The sequence below is a fragment of the Phyllostomus hastatus genome, unplaced genomic scaffold (genome assembly GCF_019186645.2).
Source record: "Phyllostomus hastatus isolate PE091 unplaced genomic scaffold, TTU_PhHast_1.1 phas_contig_137, whole genome shotgun sequence".
Taxonomy (NCBI): domain Eukaryota; kingdom Metazoa; phylum Chordata; class Mammalia; order Chiroptera; family Phyllostomidae; genus Phyllostomus; species Phyllostomus hastatus.
In genome coordinates, this window is record NW_025333583.1 from 8285920 (window position 1) to 8301513 (window position 15594).

The 15594-nt window shown below is 49.8% G+C and overlaps 1 protein-coding gene across 1 annotated transcript in view; it reads left to right on the forward strand.

The window, feature by feature from the left end:
* Positions 1-5013: 5013 nt before the first annotated feature.
* The window catches only part of CFAP65 (cilia and flagella associated protein 65), a 34828-nt gene continuing 24247 nt past the window's right edge, over positions 5014-15594 (forward strand). The window contains 7 exon segments of the mRNA XM_045852308.1: positions 5014-5031; positions 5584-5769; positions 7886-8070; positions 13666-13768; positions 14268-14434; positions 14634-14833; positions 15124-15269. Coding sequence (XP_045708264.1) covers positions 5014-5031; positions 5584-5769; positions 7886-8070; positions 13666-13768; positions 14268-14434; positions 14634-14833; positions 15124-15269 — 1005 coding nt within the window.

Consider the following 15594-nt stretch of genomic DNA (forward strand, 5'->3'; position numbering starts at 1 on the left):
CCAAGTTTTTAAAATATTTTATCTCATTTAAACCTCCCAACTTTTGAGCTGTTAAACTTTCCCCTGTTTACAGAAGAGGAGGCTTTTTTAATACAGGGAATTTTTTATTTGATTGTTAGAGAGAGAGGAAGGGGAAAAAGAGAAAGGAAAATCGATCTGTCGTTCCGCTTATTTATGCATTCATTGGTTGAGTCTTGTATGTGCCCGGAGCAAGGATTGAATCTGCAACCCTGTGTATGGGAAGATGCTCTAACCAGCTGAGCTACCCGGCCAGGGCTGAGGAGACTGGGTCTTGTAAAAGTGAAGGAACAAGATCGTACAGCTAAAAGCTGGTGTGGTTGGGATTCAAATCCAGGCTGCTTTACTATGGAGCTTGTTCTTAATCACTGCACTGCACTGTTTTCTCAGGGATGGCCCTCATTCAGTCCACACCTCGGGGTTCCGGGGTGGGGAGAGAAGAGATAGAAGGCTGGAGAAGTGGATGGCCTAGGATGGGCGCGTCCGCAGGAGCTGTCCGTGGTGCTGGCAAGAGAAGCTTGGAGCTAGAGGGCCAGCAGGAGAGGGTGGGGGGAAGACCGCTGGGAGAGCTTACACAGAGGAGCGCTGCTCGGAATAGCAGGAAAGAGCCCTGAGATGTGGTGAGAGGTTACCCACCAATGTGGAGGAGATAGAGGGGGAAAGACTTCAAGTTTGGGCTCGAAATACATAACCGAGTCTACAGCAGCCGGTGAGGTAGGTTTTATCCTTAGGTCTGGCTCGCAACTAATACTATTCAGTATAGCTGTAGTGATTGTTGGAATCTCAAGATGCCTTGACACTAGTTGGTAAATAGTCACTGGCTGAGTCCTCCACTGCTGTGGCTGCTTTCCCAGCACCCCTACCCCGAACTCCCAGGCTCCCCCATGACCCAACAGCTAAAGGGTTAAGGCCTGGTACAACGTGGGCTTCCAGAACCCTGTTCTGATTCTAAGTCCTATTCTCATAGGTCATGATTACACCTTACCAATTGTTAAGTATTTTGAATAGTAGCCTTGTTTGTCCCCATTTTACAGATGAGGAAAATGAGGTTCTGGAATGCTTAACAATTTGCTTGAAATTGTTCGGCTACTAAATGCTAGAATATCAGGACCTGAACTCAGGTCTTCTGGGATCAAACCTCATGTCTTTTTCCTTTTCTCTCCCTACTGTTTGGCCTGTGTGCCTGTCTGCCTTTTAGTGGGGACTATGAATAGAGGGAGAAAGTTATCGGGTTGGGGGTGGGGGTTGGCACAGTAGAGTCAGAAAAGCCTATAGGGGTCCCCAGCAGAATGCATCTCTTCTCTTTGAATTATCTTGCCATATGGCAGTCTATCCCCAAATCCCTGCTAGTTTTGTGCCATGGCAGCTGTTTCAGGCTGGAGGTGCCATCAATCTCTCAATGCACCCCCCGTCCACCCCGCTGCTCCAGGGGAACATGACACTGTGATGCAGAGAGGGCTCCACGCCTGCTCCTTGATCCAGCTCTGCACCACCCAGCGGCTCTCTTGGCTGCAGCCCTCTGTCACTCTCCGCACCTCAGGCTGGGTTTGAAAAACGTGTTCCACTAATTTCAGAGATCAGGAGCTTCTGTGGGAGGATGCCCCTCCTCATCTCGTTCCTGTAAATTAGTTACCCCTTGGACGCAGATCTGTTTCAGAACCAGCACTCCAAAGGGAGTCAGAGTAGCAGAGGAAGGGAGGTAGGAGCTGGATTGACTTGCCATCTGGACTCCAGGTTACTCTGGCATCTCCTTTTGTCTTTCTCCACCCTGCAGCAGCAAGGCAGCCTCCTTCTTGGAGAAACTAGAGGAGGATGTAGAGAGGAGAGAAACTTCTCACCTCTCCAGTGTGCAACAGAGAGGCTGGGAGGCGGTAGGGAGGGTACACAGGATGAGTGGTTTATTTATAGGGACCTCCCATTTAGTGAGTGACCTTTGTGAGAGTGTGTGTGTGTGTGTGTGTGACTTTGTTGTTTACGAGGTGTCAAGTACTTTGCACATGCCTGATCACTTGGTTCCTACATCAGCCTTCCAATAATTATCCCCAGGTAACTCATGAGGAAAATGAGGTTCAGAGAGGCCCTTTGACTTGTCCAAGGTCACACAGCCAGTAAGAAGCAGAGTTCAGATTAATCTCAGGTCTGCCTGATTTCTCAGCCACAGTCTTCTCTATTCCATGGTGGCGGGAGGTGGGGATAGGGAGTGGTAAGTGGTGTGGATGTGTGGTGGGAAAGCTTACACAGGGTACTTCTGTGTGTGCTGAAGCCCAAATCACTGAGTGTGCTTTATCTTTATTACCCCATGCCCAGTCCCCAACCACAAGAATTGGAGTCCATCTCCTCCCCCCTTTCCTCCTTCCTCCCTTTCTCCTGCATCCTGGTCTTCATCAATTTCCTGCATCATCATTCACCCTGTTCATAGCCTTGAACCAAACAGCACCACTCCCCATTGTCTTTCTTGGGTCCATGAAGAATGTAGTCACTAGGACTCAGCACCCATATTCTCCCATGAGTTCTGGGCTTCTGAAAAGGGGGACCTCTGAAGCAAATCTTGTTTCCTCTCCCTTCCTTGGGCTCAGCCCCTTGCCCCACTCTTTTCCATGCTGTTCACCTCTTGGGGCAAAGTCCAGTTCAGGCCTCTTTTTGCATCTAAGATATACCTTTGAAATATCAGAATAATCTTTTCCAGGCCCTGCAGGCACAGCCTCCACTTTAGAGCATAAAACCACAGAGCCCCTCATTGCTATCTTGTTCCCTACATGCCAACGCTATGTGCTGCGAATACTTATTATTTACTATCCTGTACCCACTGATGTAGAAGAAGTATGTGACTCTCTGGTTTACTTTGTATCTGGTCCCAGAGATTCCTCTACTTTGCTTTCTCCCTCCCCTTACATGGAATGAAAGATTTCATGTAATCTCTTTACACCTCTTCCTTTGATTCTAATGTATAAAATAAGCTGCAAAACTGCTGTTCTCCACAGCATTTTCTCAGTCCATTGACGTCTTGCTTCCTGGCAGTTTGACTCAGATAAACTCATAAAAATTCTCCACAGGTTTGGATGTTTCTTATGTCAACACTGCTAAGAGTTTCTCACTGTCCCAAGTCCAGAATCCCCCAAGGTTGGGCAGCTCTCTGGAGAGGCACAAGGTCGCGTGACTTCTTGCATGAACTTTTCCTTCTCTGTGTGGTTTTGTCACTGGGACTCCTGAGGCCATCACCAAGCCTTGCCCCCAGAGTCACTGCTCCCTATTTTTTTTTTTACCTAAAAATGGAGAAACAGGTCGCATAGGTCCAGCTGAATCAGTCCAATCATTTCAAAAGAGCTGAGGGGAAAACAAAAGTTTCATTGTAGAAACTACACACAGCACAGAAGTCACTATGTCTAACTGTCAGGTCTCAGCTTCTGAGAATAACACTAAAACCAGCGCAAAGCTCACTGAGTTCCACATTCCTTGATCCCAAGGAAACCCCAAACCTGACTGTGTTAAGTCCCTGGCCTGTCCCTTCCCTCCAGTCTAGCCAGCCTCTGGCCGTGTGATCTGCAGGGCAATGCAGGCCACTTTGTCATCAAAGTCTATATTTTACCTCTCACGGGTAAACCCCATCTTTCCCAAAATGATATTTTATTTTCTGGGTTTACCCCTAGACTCACTAAGCTTTCTCTCCTTAACATCCACCCCATCACTGTCCAGTGTAGCGAAATATTTTTATTCTCCGTCAATGAGCTTTGAGATTTTTGCCTTTACCCACCAAAGGAGTCTTCACCAAATGAGACCCTCCGGCCGGATTAATAAGCAAAGGGCTTTCCCAAACCCAGAGTATGTATAGCAATGCCTTCTTTATGCATTAACCTTCAGATCCCTTCAAAAGAGTTTGGTTTGTACTCACCAGGAAATAAGGACACATTCTCTGCAACAACAAAAGGAAACCATTTGCAAAGCAATGTGCAAATAAGACATACCAAGGCCTTTAAAATTTAATTAACAATTGCAAACACAGAATGAAGGTCCGCTTGAGATTCTGACCCTCTGTCATCAACCGGTGTCGGGAAAGCACAGGAACGTTTCCCACTCAGGTGACGAGTCCACGGAATAGCCTCCCATGAGTTTTGTCAACTAAAGTCATGATTGCGGGGACGTCCCAACTAAGGGGCTATACATATCACATGTTGCAACTGGTGGAAGCCCAGTTACTATTTGCAGGAAACGTGAGAATATTTTTAAAATGCGGGGAGGGTTTCACGTTGGGCGGCTTTTTCGCCTTCTACGAAACATGACCCATTCGGGCTGCCGTCGTTGCCCCGGGATACCAGGAGACGCCGCGTCCTGTGCGTCCTGTATCTGTGGAAACGACCGTACGGCAGTGGTGTGAGTTTTGAGCGTTGATCCCAGGGACCCAGGGACGCAGGGACTCAGGGACTCGGGGACTCGGGGACGCGAGGACGCAGGGACCCAGGGACCCAGAGACCCAGGGAGCGGCGCCAGTAGCCAGAAAAGGTATCTGCCCCAGGAGACCACCTCCTCCGGAAAGTAGTCAGGGGTCCCCTCCGTGTCCTTCAGAGAATCCCGTGGGACCGAGACTCGGGTGAGCTCAATCAGACTGGGGATCCCGAAGAGAAAGGAGGAACAGCTCTAAGTAAATCTTGTCCCTTCGTTTTACCTATTTCTTCTTCCCTTAACTCTACACGACAGCCTGCCACTTTTTCCACTAGTCATGTCAGGCATTTTTAGATTGGAAGTTAGAAAGTTTGGAAGCTAATACATTACATTACTAATACATTTTTTTTTAAGTCCTAGAGATGAGAAATGTGGGTTAAAAAAAACACACCCCCTCCTCACCCAGTGTATTCACAAGGACTGCACGTGTGTCTTTTTGGAAGAGTAGTGCAGGCTAGTGTGGAGGTTATGGTTGTTAATGATAGTAACGTTAAGTTGAACGACGGCTTTTCAAATCCCTAATTTCATTTGAGGTTCACATCGACTTTGTGAGAGAGCATGACCCTCACTTTGCAGGTGAGCGGACTGAGGCTCGGGAATTTGGAGGAATCCTTGCCCACCTTACCTGAATCTGAGCAGATGCTGGAACCCAGCTCCCTTTGCTCCATGACCAGGGCCCGCTCTCCTAAGCCCTAAGCCCTGGCCTGGGCCAGCTTCCTACCCCATCCTCTCTCCTTTCTTGCTGGCCTGCACTGGGATGTTTCACGTGTCGTCTGGAGACTTCTTCAGAGCCCTGAGTCAGGGCTGTCTCTAGAATCCCTGAAGTCACAGGCAGTCAAGGTCAGGTCAGAACTACAAAGCTGTCCAGGAGCAGAGAAGTAGTGGGACCCTCTTCCCTGTCTCCCCAGCTTGCATTTCTTTGATTCCATTGGAATGTTCGCTTTGTAACTGCAGGCAGAGGCCTTGTTTGCCTCTCTGGCCCAGGCTCGTTCCTCACATCTGTTGCCAGAGCCGGGACGCAGGCACTCCTCCATGAGAACGAGTCTTCTCTATCGGCCTCTCTTGTTCATGTCCGTCCTGTCTCTCCTCTGGCAGGAACTCCTGGCTTAGCCAGAGTGCTCCCCATAGACTCCTGTCCTGGGCACCCTGAGGCTCATCCAGGCAGCCCCAAGCCCCTTCACCAGGACGCGAGACAGCAGGAACTAAGCCATGACCTCTGGGTCATGCCTGAGTGCTAGCACAATGGCTGTCCCCACCATGACTGGTAGCAGTGCGACCGCGAGTGCCTACAACTGCAGCAGCACCACTGCCCGCGTGAGTGCACGTCCAGGGCAGGTGGGACAGGGCGCAGCAGGGCCAGGGCCCGGGGAGGAGTGGCAGCTCGGAGGAATATGAAAGGGCTTGACCTTCCCATCTGAACCCCAGCACTAGATCCTGCACAGATGGGCACCAAGCTGGCTGGAGCAGTGGTAGCAGTGAGGGACCAGGGTGGGGGGTGCCCTCTAGGGGGATGTGAGTGGGAGGCTGGTAGAGTGGCCAGGAGTTCTCTTTGCCCTCAGGAGGCTCTTCTTGTCATGACCCCTAGGGCTCTGTGTTTGACCAATACATAGATGCTGATTACCCTTTTGCAGCTCTTAGGGTTCTCTCTGTGTGATGGCGCAGGAGTGGGGTGGGGGCGGTGGCCTAAGGGTGTGACTGTGGGGTGGGGCTTTGTATTTGGTGCCTCCTGTGCCTGCCGGTGGATTCTTGCATAGCCGCAGATGTGATGGTGGTTGCACTTGACTTGCCTCCTTGTGAATCAGGGGTCTTCTCACCCCTCCCTCTGTGCCATTCCGGGCCTGCTTGTCCTAAGGTTCACTCACTGCCCTTCCCTGCTCTGCTGGGCGCTGGCAGGACATGGGAGGTGGAAGGAGGGGAGAAGCCAGGGTATTTCCCTTCCTCTCTGATTTTGACAGTGTCTCCAGTAGGAGTCGCATCTTCCGGTGACTCCAGTCCCCACCAGACAGGCCTCTGGGCTCTGAGAACCCCACTCCCCCCTTTAACGTAGGTGTGGTCGCAGCTTCTTGATGTTGCTAACTTCAGGGTTACCGTATTTTTCGGACCATAAGACACACCTAGGTTTTAGAGGAGAAAATAGGAAAAAATTTTTTGAAGAAAAAATTGTGGTAAAATATTTAATAACATACATAATATAATATTTCACCAATGTAAATGTAAACAGGACTCAACAGCAGCATTAACAACCATTTTTCCTCCCAAATGTGGGGCAGGGTGCGGGGCAGGGGAAGTGCATCTTATAGTCTGAAAAATACGGTACTTCACCATCCCCTGGTTGTGCATTAAAGTCCTTGTTTTAAATACCCAGAGTAGCTTCTGTTCCTGGTTGGACTTGACCGATGCACCAGCCAGCATTTATAATAAATTACCCATGTCACCTTTTCCCCACAGGCGAAGTGGGAGAGAAAACGCTACCCCGGCATCTGACACTCTGTAAATATTGACGCCCAGAGTGTAGCCTCCAGGAGAGGAGGGATTTGTCCGTCTGGTTCACTATTGTAGTCCCGCCACCTCGCCCTGTGTCTGGCTCCTAAATAGGTAGTCGGCAAATATTTGTCGAACAGATGAATATATTCTTATGCTATGTAACAATATAAAAGTAATCTTTGGTCAAAGATAAAATAAAAGAGCAATGGGTTGAGCTTTTGTACCAATGACTGCGGCAGGAAGAGGCATCCGGTTCATCCTCCTTCCACCTCGCATCCCTGGGGGTTTTCCATTCCCTTCCCCGCTCAAATAGGTGGAAGTTAGCGATCTGCCCACGAAGGGATTTTCCATTACAGGCGGGAAGTGTTGGCACATGGCTGCTGTGGCATTATCGGGAGTGCTGCTTGGAGTGGCCCCTGAGGCAGGGCATGGGGTGGGGGCTGGCTGCAGGCAAATTGACTCCTTCCTCTGCTCCGTCAGCCACCATGAAGGAGGAGAGGGAATGGTGGAGTATTCTCCTGGTCTGGGAAGGTGCCTGGGATGGACGGCTCCAGCTCGGAGAGGCTTCTGCAGGGGAGGGGAGGGTGGAGAGGAAGAGGGGAAGGCAGCATCTGAGAGGAGCGGTATCTGAGGGGGCACCGAGACACAGACTAGGCCAGCAAAGACTCCTACGTGTGCCAGACTGAACCGCCAGACGGGGTGGCCCAGGGAAGGCTTCAGGGGCAGGGTCGCCAGGGGTCTAGTTGAAAACCCATTTCAGTGGCCTTGGAGGAGGCAGGATCTGATTCCAGGGCCTGCCTGCCCCTCACCTGCTCTCACCAGACCATCCCCCAGGGCTGAGGTGTAATGCGTCACTCTCTGGGGCTGGAGAGATCTTTGCCTGTGCTCTGGGTCTTGGAACCCTACCCCAGTCATCCGTCCTTCTTTCTCTCTGCCAACCGAACAGCCAGCCAGCTCCACGGATCCCCAGATGTGCTTCCCAAAGAAGCAGGACAAAATGAAGAAGAGGGTCATCTGGGGCATCGAGGTGGCTGAGGAGCTGCTGTGGAAAGGCTGGGAGCTAGGGAAGGAGGTCACCAAGAACCTGGCTCTGAAAAATCTATCCTTCAAAATCCAGAAGATGAAGTACAGGTATGAGTATGGGGGATCAGAGAGCCAGCCCCTGGGCTCTCAAGCAGCCACTAAAAAAAAAACCCTTTAAAAATGTCATAAATTCAGAAGAGTGTATAAAACATGTGTGGTTTGAAGAATTACCAAAAGTGGAACCCATGTGACCAGATCAAATAACAGAACAACAGTGTCCAAAGCTCTCCTCCCGTTACCTGTCTCTTCCGTATTGAAACGCCTTCCCTACCCATAAAGGTAACCATTATCCTGATGTTCATGATAATCATTTCCTTGCTTTCCTCAAATGGATTTACCACCTATGTTTGCATCCCTAAGTGATAAAGGTTAATTTTACTTTTTAATGAACTTGATACAAATGGAATAACATGGTATACTTCTTTAAAAGATTTTATTTTTTTATTTTTAGAAAGGGGAAGAGAGGGAGAGAAACATCAATGTGTGGTTGCCTCTCCAGCACTCCCTACTGGGGACCTGGGCAGCAACCCAGGCATGTACCCTGACTGGGAATCAAACTAGCAACCCTTTGGTTTGCAGGCTGGCACTCAGTCCATTGAGACACACCAGCCAGGGCTAACATGGTATACTTTTTTTAACACTTTTATTTTGCTCGCTTATGTTCGTAAGACCCATCCACATGCAGCTATAACTCATCCTTTTTGGTGCAGTATAATATTCCAGTGCATGTTTGTACAGTATTACAATGTATTCGTCCATTCTTCAGTTGAGGGACATTTGGATTTCCAGTTTGAGACTGTTAATCGTCATTCATGTATACAATTCTGGTTGCACAAGTGCAGAGTTTCTCTAGGGTAGGTACATAACAATTGCTGTGACTTAGAACATGTACATTTGCTTTTTGTACACAAAGCCAAAGTATTTTCCAAAGTACTTGTATCGTTTATAGTCCCACCAGCCACCTATGAGAGTTCTTGTTCCTGTACATTTATTTTATTTTTTAAAATATATTTTATTGATTATGCTATTACAGTTGTCCCATTCCCCCCCTTCATTCCCCTCCACCCTGCACACCCTCTCCCACCCACATTCCCCCCCTTTAGTTCATGCCCATGTGTCATAAGTTCTTTAGCTTCTACATTTCCCATACTATTCTTGCCCTCCCCCTGCCTATTTTCTACCTACCATCTATGCTACTTATTCTCCGTAACTTTTCCCCCTCTCTCCTCCTCCCACTCCCCTGTTGCTAACCCTCCATGTGATCTCCATTTCTGTGGTTCTGTTCCTGTTCTAGTTGTTTGCTTAGTTTGTTTTTGTTTTTGTTTTAGGTGTGGTTGTTAATAATTGTGATTTTGCTGTCATTTTACTATACATGTTTTTTATCTCCTTTTTCTTAGATAAGTCCCTTTAACATTTCATATAATAAGGGCTTGGTGATGATGAACTCCTTTAACTTGACCTTATCTGGGAAGCACTTTATCTGCCCTTCCATTCTAAATGAAAGCTTTGCTGGATAGAACCATCTTGGATGTAGGTCCTTGCCTTTCATGACTTGGAATACTTCTTTCCAGCCCCTTCTTGCCTGTAAGGTCTCTTTTGAAAATCAGCTGACAGTCTGATGGGAACTCCTTTGTAGGTGACTGTCTCCTTATCTCTTGCTGCTTCTAGGATTTTCTCCTTCATTTTTACCTTGGCTAATGTAATTATGATGTGCCCTGTGTGTGTTCCTTCTTGGGTCCAGCTTCTTTGGGACTCTCTGAGTTTCCTGGACTTCCTGGAAGTCTATTTCCTTTGCCAGAATGGGGAAGTTCTCCTTTATTATCTGTTCAAATAACTTTTCCTCGTCTTGCTCTTCCTCTTCCCCTTCTGGTACCCCTATAATTCAGATGTTGGAACATTTAAAGATGCCCTGGAGGTTCCTAAGCCTCTCCTCATTTTTTTGAATTCTTGTTTCTTCATTCTTTTCTTTTTGGTTGGTTGTTTCTTCCTTCTGGTCCACTCTGTTGTTCTGAGTCCCAGTTTCCTTCCCATCACTATTGGTTCCCTATGCATTTTCCTTCATTTCACTTAGCATAGCCTTCATTTTTTTCATCTAATTTGCGACCAAATTCAACCAGTTCTGTGAGCATCCTGATCACACCAGTGCTTTGAACTGTGCATCTGATAGGTTGGCTATCTCTTCGTTGCTTAGTTGTATTTTTTCTGGAATGTTGATCTGTTCTTCCATTTGGGCCATTTTTTTTTGTTTTGTTTTGTCGCACCTGTTACGTATGAGGGGGTGGAGCCTTAGGTGTTCACCAGAGCGGGGCAACCCAGTCGCTGGGTTGTGATGCTGTATGTGGGGGTGGGGTCTAAGAGGGAACTTAGACCCCACCCGCTCTGCTCTCTGTCAGATTTCAGTCCCTTCCGCCACTTCCCCCAAGCAAACTGGACCTTTCTGGTGCTGATTCCAGTGTGTGTGTGTGGGAGGGGGCGGGGCCTGTGTGTGTTCCAGGACCCTGTGGGTCTCTCCAGTGAACTCTCCCATGAGGCTGGGAGCCTCTCCCTGCGCTGCAACCCCCCACAGGTGTTTTCAATCCATGATCCGTGGCCTTATTTCTTGGCGCTGGGACCCTGGGCTGCGCGGTCTGTCTCAGTCTCCAGTTCCGCCTGGTTTATCTGCGCACAAATGTGGGACCACCCAGTCAGCCAGCGCCTGGTGTGCAGTGCCCCGCTTCACAATCACTGCCTCGCAGGGTCTGCCTGTTGCCACCCGCGCCCGGGGTCCGCCCGCTGCTGTCCTGTGCGCCCAGGGTGCCTTGAGCGCCCGGTGCGACCGCTCTCCGTGCCACGACCTCTCTCCGCCCAGCCGTCTGACTCCGCCTCACCTTTCGGTCTGGGTGAATGTGTTTGTTTTAACTCCTTGGTTATCCGACTTCCATATGGTTCAATTTCCTGTCAGTTCTGGTTATTTTGTTTCTAAATTGTTGTTGTCCTTATTTTGGTTGTGCAAGGAGGCACAGTGTGTCCACCAACGCCTCCATCTTGGCCAGAAGTCATTCCTGTACATTTTTATCAACAATTGCTGTGGTCAGGAAAACACTTTTTTTTTTTTTTGGCTAATAATGATAATTTGTTGCAGTTTTAAACTTGCATTTCGCAGATTCCTAATGCAGTTGAGTGTCTGCATTATTATGTTATTGACCATTCCATTGGTGAAATTCCCGGTTAAGTCTGTGCCCGTTTTTCTGGTAGATCATTTTTTCCCAAAGAGTAGTTTCCATCATGGGTAATAAGCCTCTGTCCGTTCCGCGTTGTGGATTTCTTCTCCCACCTGGTGGCTGGTCCTTTCCTCTCTTCGTCATGCCTTTTGAAGAGCAGAAGTTCTTAATTTCAAACAAATCAAATGTATGTTTTTCTTTTGTGGTTGATGCTTTGGATGCTTTTCTGTGTTTTCTTTAAGAAGCCCTTCCGTGCCCGTGTAGGTCAGGAAGGTATTTCCTGTAGCCACCCTCTAAGGGCCTTCTGGGTTTTCCTTTTAGCGTTGTCTTCTATCTTTGTGGGATTGGTTTCTTTAATGGTTTGAAGTCAGGATCCATTTGTTGAAAGGATCAAACTTTCCCTCACGACCCCCACCCCCCCACCACTGATGCATGTCAGGTGTCCCTGTATGAGGAACGGGTCCATTTCTGAGCTGTCTGTTTTGTTCTCTTGGTCCACTTGGCTCTCCCTGGGCCAGTAGCATCCTGAATTGATTGTGTCCTGATATCTGGTAGTGTTGGTCCTGCAGCTTCAGTCTCATTCAAGGTTGCCTGGGCTGTTTGTGGCCGTTCGAACTTTCACATACATTTTCAAATCAGCTTATCACAGCTACACAGAAAAAAACTTCTTGAGATGCTGATTGGGATTTAATTGGACCCATAGATCAGTTCAGGGAGAAGTGGATTACACATGGAGTCTTTTCAATCATGAACATGGTGTGTCTTTACATTCACTTAGGTCTTCTCTCATTCTTTCGGAAAAGCGTGACACTTTCTCCACAGACAGCTCACAGATCTTTAGCTGGTTCATTCCTGAGTCCTTTAGTTTTGATGACATTGTATGTGATACCTTTGGAAGTTGTTTCATTTTCTGCTTGTTCCCACTATTTCAGAAAGTCATTTTAAAAAGTAGGAATGTTTTGTGCATAACCTTGTGGCGTCTAGCAACTTTGGTATCCTTGCGTTAATTCTAATAATCTATTTGTTACTTCTTTTTTTCCACGGACACATTCACATTTTATGCGGACATGACACCTCTTTCCTTCCTTTCCGGTCCCTGTGCATACTCTGTCTTTGCCGTTCCTCGCTGCACCATCGGACAGGGAAGCGCTGAACAGAAGTGGCCAGGGAAGGCGCCATGTCCGTGATCTCCAAGTGAAAGACCCTGTTGTTTCACGTGGATTCGGGTGTTTCTTCAGTCTTTTCCCCTGGACTTGACTAGGTTAAGGAAGTTCCCTTCTATTCCTAGGTTGCTGAGGATTTTTCTTGTAATCATAGGTGGATTTATTTCATTTTTTGAAAATTTAGATAATTATTTGATTTTTAAAATTAATTTGTTAATATGGTAGATGACATTGATTTTCTATGTCAAACCAACTGTGTATCCCTAGAATAAGCCCAATGTGGTCAGGATTGCATATTTCTATACATTGCTAAGGTATAATATTTTGTTGCTAACGTTTTGTTCATGGGTGATATTGGTCTGTAATTTTCCGTTCTTCTCCTGCCTTGGTCAGGTTATGATAGGTTCATAGAATGTGGAGGGGAGTGTTTTCTTGTCTTATATTACCAGGAAGATAAGGCTGGAATTATTTTTTACCAAATGCTCAGTATGACTTTCTTTCTTGTTAAAGAAAACAGCCTAATGTTTTCTTTAAAAAAAAAAGATTTTATTTATTTTTAGAGAGAGAGGGGAAAGGAGGGAGAGAAACGTGGAGATGTGAGAGATACAACAATCGGTTACGTCTCACGTACTCGCTACTGGGGACCTGGCCCGCAACCCAGGCATGTGCCCTGACTGGGAATTGAACCAGCGACCTTTTGTTTCACAGGCCGGCACTCAATCCACTGAGCCGCACCAGCCAGGGCCAGTATTTTCTTTATGGGAAGATTTGACTACTTACACAACTTTGATGATTTTAGTGAGGGCGACCAAAAAGTTCATTGTATAATTCTTGAGTCAGTTTGGTTAAGTTACGCTTGCCTACAAATGCAAACACATTCTAAACTGTAACATTTGTTAGTGTAGTGTTGTTGCCAGTGTCATCTTATGAATATTCTTATCCACTGCAGTATCTACACCTGGGACCCCCCCTGGAACTCGATAGCTCTATCAAGGCGTCTGTTTGGAAAGGCGTCCTGGGTACCACTGCTCCCGCCTTGGTTTCCCCCAAGGATTTGGTTAGATCAGGGCGGCCCTCCCAGCCCTGTCCCCATGACCACCGTGGGCATCGGAGATACAGGTGCTGCCCCCTTGCTCCTGTCTCTCTTCGGTTGGTTTCCCCCTGTAGGGTCTCAAGGACTCGAGCCCGCTCAGCTTTCCAGGGTGTTCCCTGCGCTCTCTGCCCCGTCTAGTTTCTGAGCCCTGACCCTGCAGTGCTCGCCTTCTGGTTCTTTCCTGCAGGCCCCCCAAGACCAAGTTCTTCTTCACGGTCATCCCTCAGCCCATCCTCCTGAGCCCAGGCATAACCCTCACGCTCCCCATCGTCTTCCGGCCTCTGGAGGAGGTATGGCCACCGTGATGAGCAGAGGGCAGTGAGGGACACATGCACAGTGACCCTGGAACTGACAGAGCCACAAGGAGCCCTGCCGCCCCCACCATGCACACATCCCACCAACTGTAGCCAAGTCCAGGCTGGGAAGCGCCGGGGAGGCTCAGACCCTGCACTCATTAGACAGGCAGGGTTTGCGGTTGGGTGTTCGCTGTGCCACTCACTGGCCGTCAGAAAGCCCTGGGTTCCTTGGTCTCTTCCTGCTCTCAAAACGTTCCCCCTACGTACTTTGCTCCCCACAGAAGGGACCCCCTGTGTCTGCGACCAAGACAGTGGTAGAGCACAGATTACCAGCCCCTTCCTGGAGACTGAGATAGAGGGCCACAGCTGGGCCCTCCCCTCAGTGGTCCTGTTGGGGGAGTGGCCGAGGGCTGGGGTGGGAGGTGCCTGTCCCTGAGTCCTGCCCAGTGACCACCAATCAGGGGCTGCCTCTGCTGCCCACCCCACGATGCAGAAGGAGTACGAGGACCAGCTGTGGTTTGAGAAAGCGGAGGGAATGTTCTGTGTGGGCCTGAGGGCCATCCTGCCTCGCCACCATCTGAGCTGCCCACCGTCCCTGCAGTTGCCCCTGTGCGCCGTGGGGGACATGGCCGAGGCCTGGTTCTGCCTGGATAACGTCGGGTGAGGGCAGTGGCTGAGGCGCAGAGATGGGAGGAGCAAGAACTGCGATGCCCCCCCTCCCCAGAAGAGAGACCTCGGTTTCTGGCAGGGCAAGGGGGAGGGGGAGTAAAGAGCTCGCCCAGTCCCAGCATCTCCACCTTTCTAGAGCAGGGCAGTGATCAGCGTGAGCCCGGGGGCTCTGACTTTCTCCACCTTCCAGGGACCTGGCCACCTTCTTCACCTGGGAGTTCTCCAGCCCGTTCCAGATGCTGCCCACCGAGGGGCTGCTGGAGCCAGGTCAGACTTGCCGGGTCAAGGTGACCTTTCAGCCCCTTATGGCTGTCATCTATGAAGTCCAGGCCACGTGCTGGTATGGGGAGGGCAGCAAGCAGAAGAGCAGCATCCAGCTGCAGGCTACAGGTGAGGCTCGGCTCTCACCTGGCCCTGAGCCCACCTGCTGCACCTTCCTGGCTCTTAAAGGCTCAGTGTACCCCAACCCCACCTTCTGCCCTGGCCTTCCCCTCATGGGACTTCCACCAGCTTCTGGCCTCCCCTGCCCGCCCTGCAGCTCTGCCTTTTCTTTGCCTCCCTTGGCAAAGTGTTTCCCAGGGGGGGAGACGCCTACCATCTTCGAGGGGCTGTTCAGCTGGGGCTCTAGAGGCCCTGGTGGGTTTTTCCCCCAGAGCCCCCTCCCACCCTCTCCAACACAGGCAAATGCGCCCAGCTGCTGGTGAGCATAAAGCATAAGCAACCCGAGGACCAGGATGTGGAGGGCTTCCAGCGAGTGCTGCACTTCGGCACTGTGGCTGTGGGCTGCATCGCCGAGAGGCACATCAGACTGTACAACCCATCGGTGGTACGCGGCCTGCGCATGCGGAGGCTGGGGGGCAGCACTCGGGACCGCGCCGCCGGGTGCTCCCGAATCCCGCCCCCGCACAGAAGGCACCCCTTTCTCTCCACACCTCTGGCGCCAAACCGCGCATAACTCCTGCCCGTCACTCGGACGCATGTGTGTCAACACATGTCCCCCTCTCCTCTCAGCGGGCCAGGGGATGGCTGGGCTAGGGTATTTCCGGTTCTCCAGACCAGTCCCAAGAGCAGCCCCGGGGCGGTCCAGACCCCAGAACCACAGCGAGCCTTTCTGGTCCCTTGGGTGGGGGAAGGCACCCCTCTGGTCGGCC